Source organism: Cinclus cinclus, chromosome 3, assembly GCF_963662255.1.
Source record: "Cinclus cinclus chromosome 3, bCinCin1.1, whole genome shotgun sequence".
Classification (NCBI taxonomy): Eukaryota; Metazoa; Chordata; class Aves; order Passeriformes; family Cinclidae; genus Cinclus; species Cinclus cinclus.
Window position 1 is genome coordinate 64,313,124 of NC_085048.1, and position 14,424 is coordinate 64,327,547.

General features: G+C 36.4%; 1 protein-coding gene across 1 annotated transcript in view; it reads left to right on the forward strand.

Annotated features, from left to right (window-relative positions):
• The window catches only part of UTRN (utrophin), a 313,286-nt gene that overhangs the window by 288,234 nt on the left and 10,628 nt on the right, over window positions 1-14,424 (forward strand). Inside the window, exons 68-71 of the mRNA XM_062490124.1 lie at window positions 45-110; window positions 3,493-3,558; window positions 11,051-11,209; window positions 11,575-11,818. Coding sequence (XP_062346108.1) covers window positions 45-110; window positions 3,493-3,558; window positions 11,051-11,209; window positions 11,575-11,818 — 535 coding nt within the window. The remainder of the gene's footprint in view (window positions 1-44; window positions 111-3,492; window positions 3,559-11,050; window positions 11,210-11,574; window positions 11,819-14,424) is intronic.

The following is a 14,424-nucleotide window of genomic DNA, read 5'->3' on the forward strand; positions in this document are numbered from 1 at the left end:
TGCTTTAGACACCACTAATTTTTTTATTATTGTTTTTAAACTAGTCCTTCCCAGTCTCCGCAGCTGTTTCATGATGACACACACTCCAGGATAGAGCAGTATGCTACTAGGTAAGAGAGACATTTTCTAGTTTTCTCACTAGTCCATTACATTTTGTGGTTGATTCCTGCAGTTTCTAGTACATACTATTGGTCAGATATTACTTATTAAAAAGATGCCATTCTCTGTACTTCGAAGTAAGTCAAATGCTTTTCAATCATTAGCTTCTGATTATGGTCATATTAAATGTAAAATACATGTGTTAGATCTATAATCTCTCATACAGATGGAAGCTATTACAAAATTTCATTATTTCTAATATGCGCCATTATTGGTTTCTTTCTTTATTTTAATCCTTGAAATAAATGGGACTTTTTTAATATATAGGTTTCCCAGTAGGATATTAGATCCAGAGTTTTGTTTTGTTCTGTGATGGGCTCACACTCTGCATTACTGCTGGCTTTTAGCAGAGTAGATTGTAATTATGAATGTTTTATGTTATGGCTTTTGTGGGGTCACCCTAGTCCTGCTGTGATAAAATGTCTGTTATGCCAAGTCCATCTCAATGTTTCTGTGTATCTTTTGTACATTCAGAGCTGGTTGGAGGAGACCTCTAAAATCATCAAGCCCAGCCATTAACTCAGTATGACTGTGTTCACCACTAAACCATGTCCCCAGGTGCCACCCCCACATGCCTTTTGAACACTTCCAAGGAAGGTGATTCCAACTCTTCCTTGGGCAGCCTATTCCAATACCAGACCACCTTTTCACAGAAGAAACTTTTTGTAATATCTAACCTAAACCTCCCCTGGTGCAACTCAAGGCCATTTGCTCTCATCTAGAGTTAAGGGCATGATGATGGTGAAACATTAACTGGAGGCAACCTCTCAAAAATAAGTACCATGGGAACTGATTAGGTTTTTCTTTGTGTGTTTTTAATATTGTATCTGATCCCCACAACTGAAAAAACAATTTTAACCTTTTTATTTTTTGAATAAAAATTCAGAGTGCATATTTAAATTAATAGTATTCCTATTTATAGGCACCTTAAAAATCTTCAGACCAGTTTTTTTAATGCCTGCACGTGATCTTTGCAGCAAGAGAAAATAGGGCAGGAAAGAAAGCTGAAGGGCTACCCACAGGCTATTTTTTTTTGTCCCCCAACAGCAAATACTTTCATCCTTCATTAGTAGTACAGCACAATGACATACAAAGTCATTACAGAGCTTTTCAGTTGTTTGAAACATGTCATTCATATGAATCACCCAGCATTTCTTTGAATCTATAACTTAGGCCATGTTCTAATCAATTAAGATCCCTGAACCAGACAAACTAATTTCTTCCAGAGGTATGGAAGAATTTTGTCTACTTACGTCCCTTTTTCAGCATGTGGTGCCACAGTACTGTGTTTTTTTGTGCCCAGATGAAGCTCAGACTCTGGACTCTCATTAAAGATCAGTGGAGATCCTAGGTGCAATAACTGTTTTCCTTCTCCTCCCCCTCACCTCTTACCAGTTCTGCTTGGGATGAGATAGCTGAAGGTGGACTGTGCACTACTCAGTTATCATTCAGAACACAAACCTAAATCTGTACCAGCTATGTGCAAACATTGCTCAACAAAATCGAAAACTTACTACTAATTGTCTCATAGGTAATCTGTCTAAAACTACTCAGGATCGTTTTTCTTCTAACAATAAAATCTAAAAATAAGAAGACATAATTCTGTGTCTTTCATGTAATTTTATTGTGTCCTTTCTAGTTGAATCTGTTATGCATTTGTTGCATATAAAATAGTAAATATTTTTTGTTGTTGTTCTGGTCGTTTCAGCTAAGCATCTTTAAAGAAATATTATCAGGTCTTCCCTAATAAGAAAGTGCCTAGCAGAAACAGTATATTAGGGCTTAAAGCCTTCACTATCACTGGTTGGAGAACATTCAACTCTTACTGTTCTGTTTACAAAATCCCCTGACTGGAATCAAGTACTGTCTCCCTGTTCTGTCGGGCTGTGTCACCTCTGAGTTGCTTCCAATTTCCTTCCTGAAAAAAGCTCTCAGTTTTTATCCTACCTTGAAGGCTTTTTCCAGCTCTAGGGTCTCTTCCTTGTTTCTCTGTGCTCCCTGATTAGGGTCATCTGCTTGTTCCATATAGTATCCCAAGCAAATCCTCATTAATGACGGAAATCCTAAATATGAAGGTAATGGTGTAATCTGCATTAGTGAGTTGGAATATTTATTACTTACTAAGGAATTCAGGGCAGGTCCTTCTCTCTTAAAAGTAATAGGGGGTTGTACTACTTCCCTATGTGACAAAGGGACTGTGAAGATTAGTTTCTAAAATTGTGTTTCATCAAAAGATTTAAAGATGCTGAGTTTAGCAGCTTTATAAAGGTGACTTGTAAGCATGTGGTTCACTGTGAGCAAGATTTGTTTGAGATGCCATAGAGCAGAGTCACTTCAGAGATTCTCTTCACTTCAGGGGAGATGTTGGAGCACAATGTTTTCCCCCCAGCCATGGTGGAACAGGCAGTCAAGATGTCATCCAGTGTGTGCCTTCATTTATTTTTCTTCTTTGACCCTCAGGAATAGTAACAAATGTACAGAAGGGCAAACTTGCTCCATTCTAAAAGAAGTCACCAGAGTTCCATGTTCTTTAGGGCCTCGCACACTGCCTTCTAAAGGAAGTTTGAAGATGTCTGTAGTAATGCATAATGCACTTGCAAAAATATATGTGAAATTAAGATATTTTTATAGTGAAGGAAATAGCCGTATTTGGTGCTGTTGAATATACGTGTAGAGCATTAAGTGTTCCTCAATTTTTGTGTATGTCTCTTATGTACATAAGGCACATCTTTCCTGGAAGCTTTAATAGATAGAAAATTTCTGCTTTAATTTTAAAGAACAGTATGACCTTATGTATACAGTCTAGTAATCTGTTTTTTTAGATTAATTGCTTCCAGAATGAGGAACTGTAGGCAATGATTCCCTGTAATGATACTGCTTTTTTGTGATGTTTTACAGGACTTCTCTGTCCATAGCGTGGTATTATTTGCAAGGCATCATTTCAGATGTTGCATATGCTATATTTAAAATGGATTCATCCTCTTTTGTTAGTTCATCTTTAGAAATTTCAAAAAGAAAACCATCTGTGAAAACATCTCTTTAACTACTTTTGCCATGCGAGTTGTGGTGATGCTAATGATAATTATGATAGAGGGAGAAAATGCACTTTTTTGTTGTTGTTTGGCAAGTAGAATTAATTAATCATAGCACAAGTTTCTCATAAAAATCCTTTGGATTATAGGTTTTCATCACAAAATCAAGGAGTTTATTCCTAATCATGTATAAAAAGATTACATATCTGAGCTGTTTCTAAGTAAAATTGATTTTCCCACAGCCTCTGTTTAAATTGTGCAGCATGTTGTCTGGAAGTCATGGTCTTTCCCTGCCTTTCAGGCTTGCACAGATGGAAAGGACCAATGGCTCCTTCCTCATGGACAGCAGCTCCACCACAGGAAGCGTGTAAGTAACTCCCACTCATTACGGCTGTCAGGAACTTTGCTTGTAGGTTCATGGTAAAATCTTCAGCAGTTCTAACACAGGACTTCGTCCCAGTGAGAGCAGCTAATAAGAATGAGCCCAAGGATGCCTCCATAAGTTTAATTGTTCCAAGCACCAACTGTAGGAATTGGTGATGTTCACTTGATGGTGTGTGGGAACTCTACATTTGTCAGCCATTCTGCTTCAAAAGGGAGAATATTTTGTGTGACTCGAAAAAGGCCACAGCTCTGTACGTTCTACTTTGTATTCCTTTCCTGCTTTTATCACAGCTAAAAGAAAAGAATCCTTTTCTAGGCTTTTGCTAGATCCTAGACAACTTTCTTATTAAGATAAAAAATCATCTGCACTTTGAAGATTCTTCTGAGCCAGAGCTGTGTTGCTACTTCTTGTTTATATTTCAGTTTTCTGATGGCTGCTGATCCATAGGTTTGTACCTCGAATTGTCCTATATAATAAACACAGTCCTACATTAATTTTACCAATTTTATTTTTTTTAATTATGTGTCATTTTTATTTTAAAACCCCTAATTAAAATGCATTGGTTCTGTGCTTGGAAAACATAGAACCCCTTGAATTGCTGATGGATTAAATACTTTTTTTTTAATGTAGAAACAAATATTTTAATCTCACTTTTATCATCAGTTCAGTTAATTAAATCGTCACTGTAGGACTCTGCCTCTTCTAAGTTATTGGAAAATACCATCAGCCATTTTTAAAGAGGAAAACTGAAATTGTCCTTGTTCAGCTTTAGTTAAAAATACTGTTAGTCTCAGTTTCATTTACTGTTTTAAAATCTAATAATGAAATTATTGTATCTACCGATAGATAGGTAGTACACTACCTGTTAGTGTACTAACAGTTTAAGATTTTAAATATTTTGTTTGAAAGAAGCATATGACCCCCTTTAAATGTTGCTTCTTTCCTGATTAATTAACTCTGTTTACATACCAAATAAAACTTTTTTTCCTGCAAACTGTTTTAATGTGTTTCTGTCATTGGCACACTCACCAGTGAAAGAAATGCAGCCAAAATTATTCCCTTTTGATTTCCCTTCCACAAAAGAAGAAGAGCAAACATACTGTCATTTGGCAGGAAAGCAGGAAACTTGAAAGAAGCTAAATGCTCATACACTTGAGTTGTGTATTTTGAAATTAATGAACCTACTCATATACAAACACAATCATCCATCCCAATGGTAAATGGGGGGATGTGTGCTTAATTTTTACTGGAAAATCAGCTGTTGTTTTTAAAGCCATTTTCCTGCATTTCTTTTCATTAGAAAAAGAAGCAACATGGAAAGCTTGTATACTAACAAGTGAAAGGTACTTCTGAATTTGGGTCTCAGTCCAGGGGACTGTTACACAGACAAAATATGGACAAGGAAGTAACCTTGTACACAATGGCACCTTCTGTTTCGTTTGCAGATTACACTGCATGCTCTCATTAAGGCATAAATCCTGAAGTACTCAGAACTCTGAAGACCTGTGATTAAAATTTGAATGGTATTCATAGAATCATTTAGGTTGTAAAACACCTTTAAGATCATAAATCCAGATGTCCAAGTCCACCACCACTAAACCATGTTCCCACATATGACTGCCACATCTACCTCTCTTAAAAACCTCCAGTTGTGGTGACTCAACCACTGCCCTGGGCTACCTGTTCCAGTGCTTCATAGCCCTTTTTGATGAAGATGTTTTCCAGAGAACTACAGAGCTGTGAAGTTTGTATCTCAATTTGGATCAGAAATTGCTGAAACTTTAGGAGTTTAGGATTATAGTCCAAGTGTATTCTAATTTTTTTAAATGCCATTTAACATAGAAATGGGGATGGTGCAACCATTCACATGGATGCATGGTGCGTCCATTTACATGGATGGAATTCAAAGGAGCAATTTGAAATGTGAATGCATGTTTTTTCCGTTAAGATGTAAAGCTCTGAGCCAAACTTCTTTTTTTGTTGTTGTTGTTTGTTTGTTCAGTACTATTTCAAACATTTAGGAAACAACTGCTAATTTGGTAATCAAATTCTCTGCTTCTCATAATTGGATTTCTGTTTTGTGGTTTTATTTTTAGTGGTCCTGGGGTATAGAACAGAGACAGTGTTGCACTTCATGTAGAAAGTTACTGCTTTGGTTTTGTCAAGTTCACAATACTTTTAACATTCTTCATGCTTCAGAGATTATATGTAAGAAGTCATCTACATTTGAATAAGGGAACTTCTTCTCTTAGTTAAAAATAATGAGTTTATTTTCAGGAATGTTTTGTAATATGCCATTTGATTAAGAAAGCACTCATCAAAGATAACTCTTGGGTTTTAACTAACCTGTTTTCATGAATGTCATTGTTACTTTTATCTCTCTGACTAAGACTAACCCTCCCTTTTGAAAAAGATATTTGAATTCCATTTAAAAATGCATTTTCTTTAATCAGAAAAATAGTTGTAGGTAGGAAAAAAAAAAGGAAAAAGCACAGTCTCTACTGTAGTACATATAGTTGTTTAAAAATCATTCCAATGCTCTCATGCATGAATTTTCTTATACAAATACATTGAATAGAAATGTTTTCCTTTCATGTCATCTTTTCCTAACATTTGACGGTTCTAAATGTTTAAGCTAGAATGCTGTGATGGATTTTATTTGGCTTTAATTCATGCAAAAGCATCTCTATCTTTAAAGCAGGCTTACTTATTCACAAATAAAGATGAGCATAAGGAAAAAATTAGTTCTTTACAACAAAGAATGATAAATAGTGTTTCTAACAGAAAGATATGCCTAACAATTTGAAAAGTCATGGTGTAGTAGAATGAAAATAAAAATTGTTAGAGAAAACGACAAGAGCATGACTTTCCTATTCCTGTTAGAGATGAACTATCCTAACCAGGCCATACTGAAGTGAATTGCACTGGGCATAGTATGAATACTTTCAGAACAAATGCAGATGCTAAATAGCTGTTTTCTAGTTTGTGCCTTTACTACCAGTTATCTTCATGTCTGCAGGATCGTTGATGCTATTTCACACTCATCTTAAGGCTGAGTTGGAACATATCTGAAATTTTATTTGTTAGAGAACTCTACACTTAGATTCAGAAATAGGAACAGAAGTGGAGGCCGTTGATACTTTCACCTGACACTGCTACTTAATGTGATGTAAGTCAAACTGGAGCCCCAGAATGTAGTAACTGAATACTGTGACATGATGTAAGGGGTTCAAAAGGTATCTTGTCACAAGGAGAAATTAGTTTAATGGGATGGTAAAATTAGGAGAAGAACAAGTAAATTAGGTAAAGTATTTTTGAGTACCTTTTGCATCCTTATTCTAGTATGTCTCATAGCATCAGTAGGTCAAGGTACACTTAATCTGGACTAGAATGCATGGTGCTTAGTATGAGAGCTACAGCAAAACAAGGAAATTGTCAGTGAAGTAAGTTCACAAATAACCACATCTTCCTATCTTAAATACAATTTAGCAATCAGTTTTCTTAATCAGATAAAGCAATGCACTGATGAAAAGTGATGGTCAGGAAATCTGAATTTTCTTTCTATGGCATGGTCAAATAAGAGTGGTTATATGCAGCTTTATTTGCCTCTTTCTTCTTTTTGGCACAATGCATATTTTGCAATAGACATCTTGAAAATATATGTCCACAAAGAGAATAGGATTTTTCAAAGGCTGTTTTCCCTGGGCTTCTTTGTTGGGGTGTTCTTTTCCTCTGAGATGTATTTCTTTCAAGTCTGACCTTCTGGGATGTCTTGTTTGCTGCTTTTTACTATGGTGAAATGCAGAATAAGAACTGCAGCCTCTGCTGTCGAAGGACTTCATGTACTTCTAGTTGTTTCTCAAAGCATACAGGGTATTCAATAAAATAACCACCAAGAAAGAATGAGCAATTAAATTTTACATGCTGCTTTTATTCTGATTGCTGATCATCATCTCCTACCACTTCTACAGAAGAATGTCCCAGATTCTCAAAATGAAAGTATTTGCCTAGCATAGAACAATGACCTTATGTTGTAGGTCATTCGAAGCCCTGTCTTGGGACTCCTGTGCTGCTAATGAATCTATCCTAATTACGGTCATGAGGTTTGTTGGTGCAGGTTCAAGGTTGTGTTTTTTCAAACTTGTAATTTTGCAAGATAAACCAAAGGTAGAACACATGGTAAAAATACACTGTTTCAGAAGACTTCCTTTATCAAGTCCCTGTGAAAAAAGCATGCTGTCAGTTGTAACGTGTGGTGCCTAAAAAAAGAGCAATCAATATTCACAGCCTCTCCAGCAGGCTTTCTGGGGCTACCAGTGGGAGAGAAGGGAAATGAAGCTTTTTCTAGACTGAATAACTTTGAGACCAAAATATAAAATGATGTGTATTTAGCTGTGTTGATCTCATTTGTGGATCACAATATGGTAAAAAGTATGTAAGCATTTACTATGTGAACTTTTTTTAAAGCCTTTATAGGTTTCATGAAAAACTGAGGTGACACCTAATACAAAATCTTTACGGAATCTTAGATTTAAAAAATTCCAATAAATACTATAAATCCAGCTTTACAGAGCCTTATTTTAAAAAATATCCAGTTTAGGTGTCCTAAATTTTGTTTATAAACTATTTCACCATTTTGAAACTTAGACAACAGCTTTTTGATGCCTAATTAGAATAACCAGACTAAACTACTGAAGTGAACATTTCCTGACATCATCAATTCCCATGCACAAAAGAAGGCTGTATGTGTAGTCACACCGTATCACTTAAATTCACATGTAAACAGTGTTTTGAAGCCTGGATGATAAAGCTGTGTTCTCTCACCTGCCTGCTTTAACTCTGTTTTTGTGTTCACCCAAGGTGTGACATTGAAGTGCTGTCACTCTTGGCTCGCTGTGGCCATTTCAGTCACAAGGTACTCTGCACATTTTGCAGGGCTGTTGAAAGCCCCGAGAGGGGTTACCACACTTCAGCAAAATATTTGTTATTTGGGTTAGGGTATCTTTGTCAATGTGACTAGCGGGTATAGAAGTACAATGATGTTTTAATTATCACACTGGGACCCAATCCAAACTCCATCAACTGCACTAGCCTTTGTTTTCATTTTAAGTAGACATGAAGTATTAATGAAAAACAATTGTGATTATGAATTTCCATCACTCAAGTAGTGACGAAGATAAAGCAATTAAAGGTTTTGTTTTGTTTTGTAGGTAAGGGGGGGAGGAAGGAAAACTGACAACATTTCTTTCTGTTTCTTTTTCAGCTAGCACACTCGGATGTCATTATTTTTTTAAAAGACATAAATGTACATGCAACCCCAATTACATTTAACTCATTCTCTATATATATGTATAAATGAAAAATTCATTAAATTTGTTCATTTGCATGGAAGTTCCATGTTGTCATTTCTTCTCATGAATGTAGTACTGACAACAGCCAAGTCAGCCAATAAATAAGTGAATGTAGATTATTTTCTTTAAACTTACTACTCATTCTTAAAAGCAAAACTCAATAATTAGGTTTTTCATCCAGTTGACAGAAGTGGCACGGGTTATATTTTTTCTTGTTTGGATTTCTTTCAGCAGGCACAGCGTTACTTGATGTACATTTCTTTGCACAAGTCTAAATTTTCAAGTCTAGATGACTGGAAAGTGGAAGCCACATGATACGTTTGGGTAGATGGTGAATAGTTATCCTTGGGAAGAAATAATTCGGTGCTGTTCTACTATGAGATTAGTCTTCAGTACAAATTTTGTCTTAGGCAGTACTACAACAAACCAAATAATTTTGCTAAATTACAGGAATTCTTTTCCAACAGTGACACAGCAGGAATCAGGATGTATTAAATGCTTGGCTATTTTGTCTTGCTTCTAATACTGATGATGCTTTTGAATTGATATTGATATAGTGAGCTAAAAAAATAATCTTAGTTTAACAGGATAAAGTAAGGTTTTTCTTTACACAAACAGTATTTATGCAACTCTCGTCTGTTCCTGACACATGCATTTTCTCCTTTTGTCCCAAGAGTTTGAACTTATTTCTGAGGACCCCCCCCTCAGTCCATATGCATGGCCCATAAGATATCTAATGGGTTTTACCTGTGCATGCATTTATTTATAGACTATTTCTCACCACAGAAATAACTGCTGTTTCTTCCAGGGTGTACTTTTCTAAATAACTGGTTTTACCATTCATTCAAATGAGACGGTACATTTAGAAATTCTGTGATGAAAGATATTAAATTGACTGACAGGAAATTTTTAAAAGCCTCCTGAAAATCTCCATTACACTTTAATTTGGAAAATAAATACTTTTCATATAATGAGCTTCTGATTTTTTTGCATGTGATTTCAAAGGCAGTCCTTGAGGGTAGTTTTCATTCCATAACTGGTGGATAGCAGAATTTGCAGCTCCCAAATTTCCTCCAATGATAGGAGGAAAAAGTTAGCACACAAAATATTTTTAATGTGAAAAAGTCTCTTTTCTAAATAATATCTGGATGTGTGTGTATGTACTGCCTGTGTGTGTGCTCGTCACTCTGCCCTGACAATGCTTTAACTGTGGGAGATCCTTAGGGTGAAGTTTCTGGTATCTGGTTTGTAGTCAATTAAAGGAGATCATGTAAGGAGGGTTTTCTTCAGCATTTATACTGCTGAAGCAATTTCTCTCTTAAAAAATGAATACTACATGATTTTCTGTTGTTGATTCATCCTTCTTGAGTAACCAAGCAACAAAACTGGTTTTAAGATATGGTATCTTTCACTTTCTATCCATCTGAATTTATTTATGGAGAAAAGCCAGCAACTTGGAAAGTAAGGCACATCTATACAAAACCAAATTCACTTGGGTATTAAAGCATAATTGAAAGTGTCAGGACTTCTGTATCTCCTTACCAGAAAGTAATTTCATGTGAGTCAGGAGGAGGACAGTGTTATAGTTTATTTCTGTCCCCGAATCTCTAAGGAGAAAATCTATTACCAATGCAGAATTTCAAGGTATTGTATGTGTGTATTAAAAGAAGGGGAGAAAAATGGAACTTCTTTCTCTAATTTTAGTGGGGCTTTTTTTTTTTCTCTAATTTTATTAGGTAAATCGAGCAAACCAAAATTAAAAATTTCAAAAATGTCACATATTGTTCAAAAATGGATCTAGAAGATGCTTGTTTGTTTTATTTATTTTGAAGGCATTTCAAAACAGTCATCTTTGCTGATTTGACTTATTGCTCTTTCTTTTCAAACCAGTTGCAGCATTATGCATAAATTAAACTAAACTGATCCTTTACTACAGATGAATCTTTTTTTTCCTGGGCATTGTATGTTTATATGGTTTCCTTTCAGAATTTTTTAGGCTTAATTTCGTCTTGCTTAGTCCTTTCCCATAAACCAAGAAAATCCCCTCAGCTTGATAGAGCTGTTTGCTTGCATAATAAATGTTTTACTGCTCTGTCTTTATCTGTGTTGTTTTATTGTTTCAGAGAGGATGAGCATGCCCTTATCCAGCAGTATTGTCAGACGCTGGGAGGAGAGTCACCTGTGAGTCAGCCACAGAGTCCTGCTCAGATACTCAAGTCAGTGGAGAAAGAAGAACGGGGAGAGTTGGAGCGTGTCATTGCTGACCTTGAGGAAGAGCAAAGGTCTCATTATCATCCTACTGGTGTCTGAATTGTCATTTTGTTGTTGTTTGAGCCACGCACATACTATGTTGAAGATGAGAAATACCTAGAAGTCACGATTTTAGTAAAAAGCCCCAAACAATCCACAATCAAGGCATATGTTGTGCATAGCCTGGCTCTGTTAGATAGAAGAGGGAGGTGTCTGTGAAGAAATAAGTAAGTTTCACTTTTACTTTACTGCCATGTTTTCAACCCCCCATAAAACAGAAGTCAAGACATGGTCTGAGCTATTTGTGTTGTTAGTTGGAGATGCTAACATTGATCTAAGAAGTCTTTTATTTTCATTTACTTAAGTCATCATTCTCCTCCCCTTTTCAATATCCCAGGTGTCTGCAGATAGAATATGAGCAACTAAAGGAGCAGCATCTTCGGAGAGGAATAAACCCTCTTGCATCACCTCCTGACTCCGTTGTGTCACCTCAGCATGCTTCTGAAGATGCCGAGCTCATTGCTGAAGCTAAACTCCTGAGGCAGCATAAAGGACGCCTGGAAGCAAGGATGCAAATATTGGAAGATCACAATAAACAGTTGGAGTCTCAGCTTCACCGGCTACGGCAGCTACTCGAGCAGGTACTTGTATACTTTGCCTTGCCATTTTACTGCAGGTATTTTCACCATGCATTGTTGAAATGATTGATGTGTTGCAATCAATCGTTTCTAACGAGATATTTTTTCTTACCCTCTAGTATAACCCATGGTTAATGTCAAATGAGCAGAAAATGATTGCAAGTGCTGGAATGATCATGGGAACTTAGGAAACCCTGTGAATAACACAAACAAGAGCAATAGCTTTTCATTAATTAAAAAGCATGGGAAGAAAACATATACCCTACACCAAGTAATTATGCCAGCCACATCCCATGTTTGATTTCAGTTTTACCAGATGCTTTCCTTAAATAATATGTTTATTTTTTGTCACAGTTAGTCATTCAGACCTCTCTTAGCATACCGGAGACAGATAGCCAAAGATATATGTCTGAAATACAAAGGAGCAATTAATTACATTAAAAATCCAGTTCCTCTTGAGTAGCATATTTAGACCAATAAGCTACAGCCAAGTGGTCTTTCACACAAGTGCTGGAGGTAAGAGCCTTTTAGCAAGTGCCAGTAGCTGGAGATCATAGGGTTTCCTTGTTGGCAGAAGGAATGCTGATTGCTTTGGAAGTCAGCATGTGAACACCCGGCTTATAGCAGTAACAGGAGCAGCATATACCTGGTGTTGTTAGAGATGGTAGTTTGTACTATATCATGTGGGGAAGCTTGAGTAATGAAGATAAATTTGTATGAATGTTTTCTTCTAACTAATCTTTTACCTTTGGGTCAGAGTACAATGAGACAAGTGTTTCCTGCCTTCCATGAGTCAGGTGACTGGCTATATGCAGTAGAGGATTTAACTAAGCCAAGAAACAGGCTACATAAACCAGGTATTAAAATGGCCTAAATTCCTGCTGTAGATGATACTCTCATTACAGGGATTAAGGTATTTGCTGTTTGTTTCACTGGCTGACTCTGTCATTTTTTCTAGGCAGTTTCGGCCGAATAGGATTAAGATGCATCTGTTCCAATTACTTCCCTACCCCTCTAGCAGAGTAAATTTTGTTGCTACTGTTATTCTAGCATTTTAATCAGTATTTGAGTAGCTGTACTATTTCACAGGGAAGATAGCAACTGGGGCACTGTTAATAATAATTTATAAAGTAAGGATCTTGGGATATTTGGCCAATACTTGGTCTTTTAGAGAAAGGTTTAAAATCTGCAAAGAAACGTGATTGAATACAACACAGAAGTTCTGCCAAACCCATGGTCACTTGCAGCTTAGTGCTTAGAGCAGAAACTTGTTCGCCCCTTAAAACACTTTTTTTTTCTCTGATGAACTGAGGATGATCTCACAATTCCGTAATCCTTTTGGAATCCTCATGCTGTTGTTAGTAACACCTTTACAGTATATGTTTTTGTTGTGATAAAATGAGTGGGAGAAGGGACAGCAATTCTTTTTTATCAGTTCTGCATTTGGAATTTTCTAGGCATTCTGCAGCTTTTGGGTTCAGATAGGGTGAAGTAGAATAGAGGTGACCTTTTTTGTTATTTCTGACTGTTTTCACCTCATTTACTGTATATTGTTGCTCTTTTGCTTTCTGTCCACATTGTCCTGTCTCTGTGGGAGTCGTGTCATGCTTCTGATTGTTCCAAGTATTATTTCCTAAGATCTTTGCTTCTCCTCTGTCATTTAATAAACTGGCTTGTACAGAGTCAAGTATATGAGGTCTGCTTTATTTCTTTTCTAATGTATCTGTGGCTTTTCAATATGCCTTTCTATACATGTCATTACGTAATTTGCTGGATGTTTTGCAAGCTGTTTCCAGAATGTTGAAGCTGCTCCCTTGATGGGGATTCAGAAATTATAAATAATTTGAATTTTTAGTAATGTTCTTTGGAATTTATTTTGACATTAATAGAATTACGAAGCAGCACTGATTTCCATTACTGCCCCCTTTCGGAAATAAATGACCACTGTTCAGCATGTTAGTTCCTCCATCAGCTTGGCCACTACCTTTTAGGAAAGCCTTTATCTCTTTCACTGCTTGGGGAAGGCATTTATTGAAAGCCTTTTTATATTTATTTGTTTCCTTGGCTTTTACTGGCTGTCCCAGTTAATTTTAGTGGATAAAAGGAATACCTTTTCTTACTAATGAGATGGATGATTTGCATGAAAGATGCTCCTAAGTCCCAATCTCAAAATATATAACAACAGGATAATTGCTACTATTAAAGGACAAAACTGTCTTGCAGCAGTATCTTTGCCATGGCTGGCATTTCATACCATCTCTGTTTGTCTATTCTATCAACAGCAAGTCTCCCCATTGCTCTTCTCCACTAGCCTCCTGACTGGTGTTTTATATCACTGAGTATAAAATAAGAACTGAAGGCTTTTTTTTCTCTAAAAGACTGGAGTGTGTCTGTCTACACACAGATACTGGGGCAGAGAGTTAATGAAATTTAGAAACTTTCATGTAGTAACTGCTTAATCTAGATGGGAGCATTCTAGGACATTCTGTAGAGAGCACCTTTAGCGGAAAAATGCATGCATCCTCACTGCCCATTTGTCTACTTCAGGTCACAATTCTGAGGTTACCATACTATTTTTATTTTAGCAAGCCCAAAGGATTGGTAGCTGT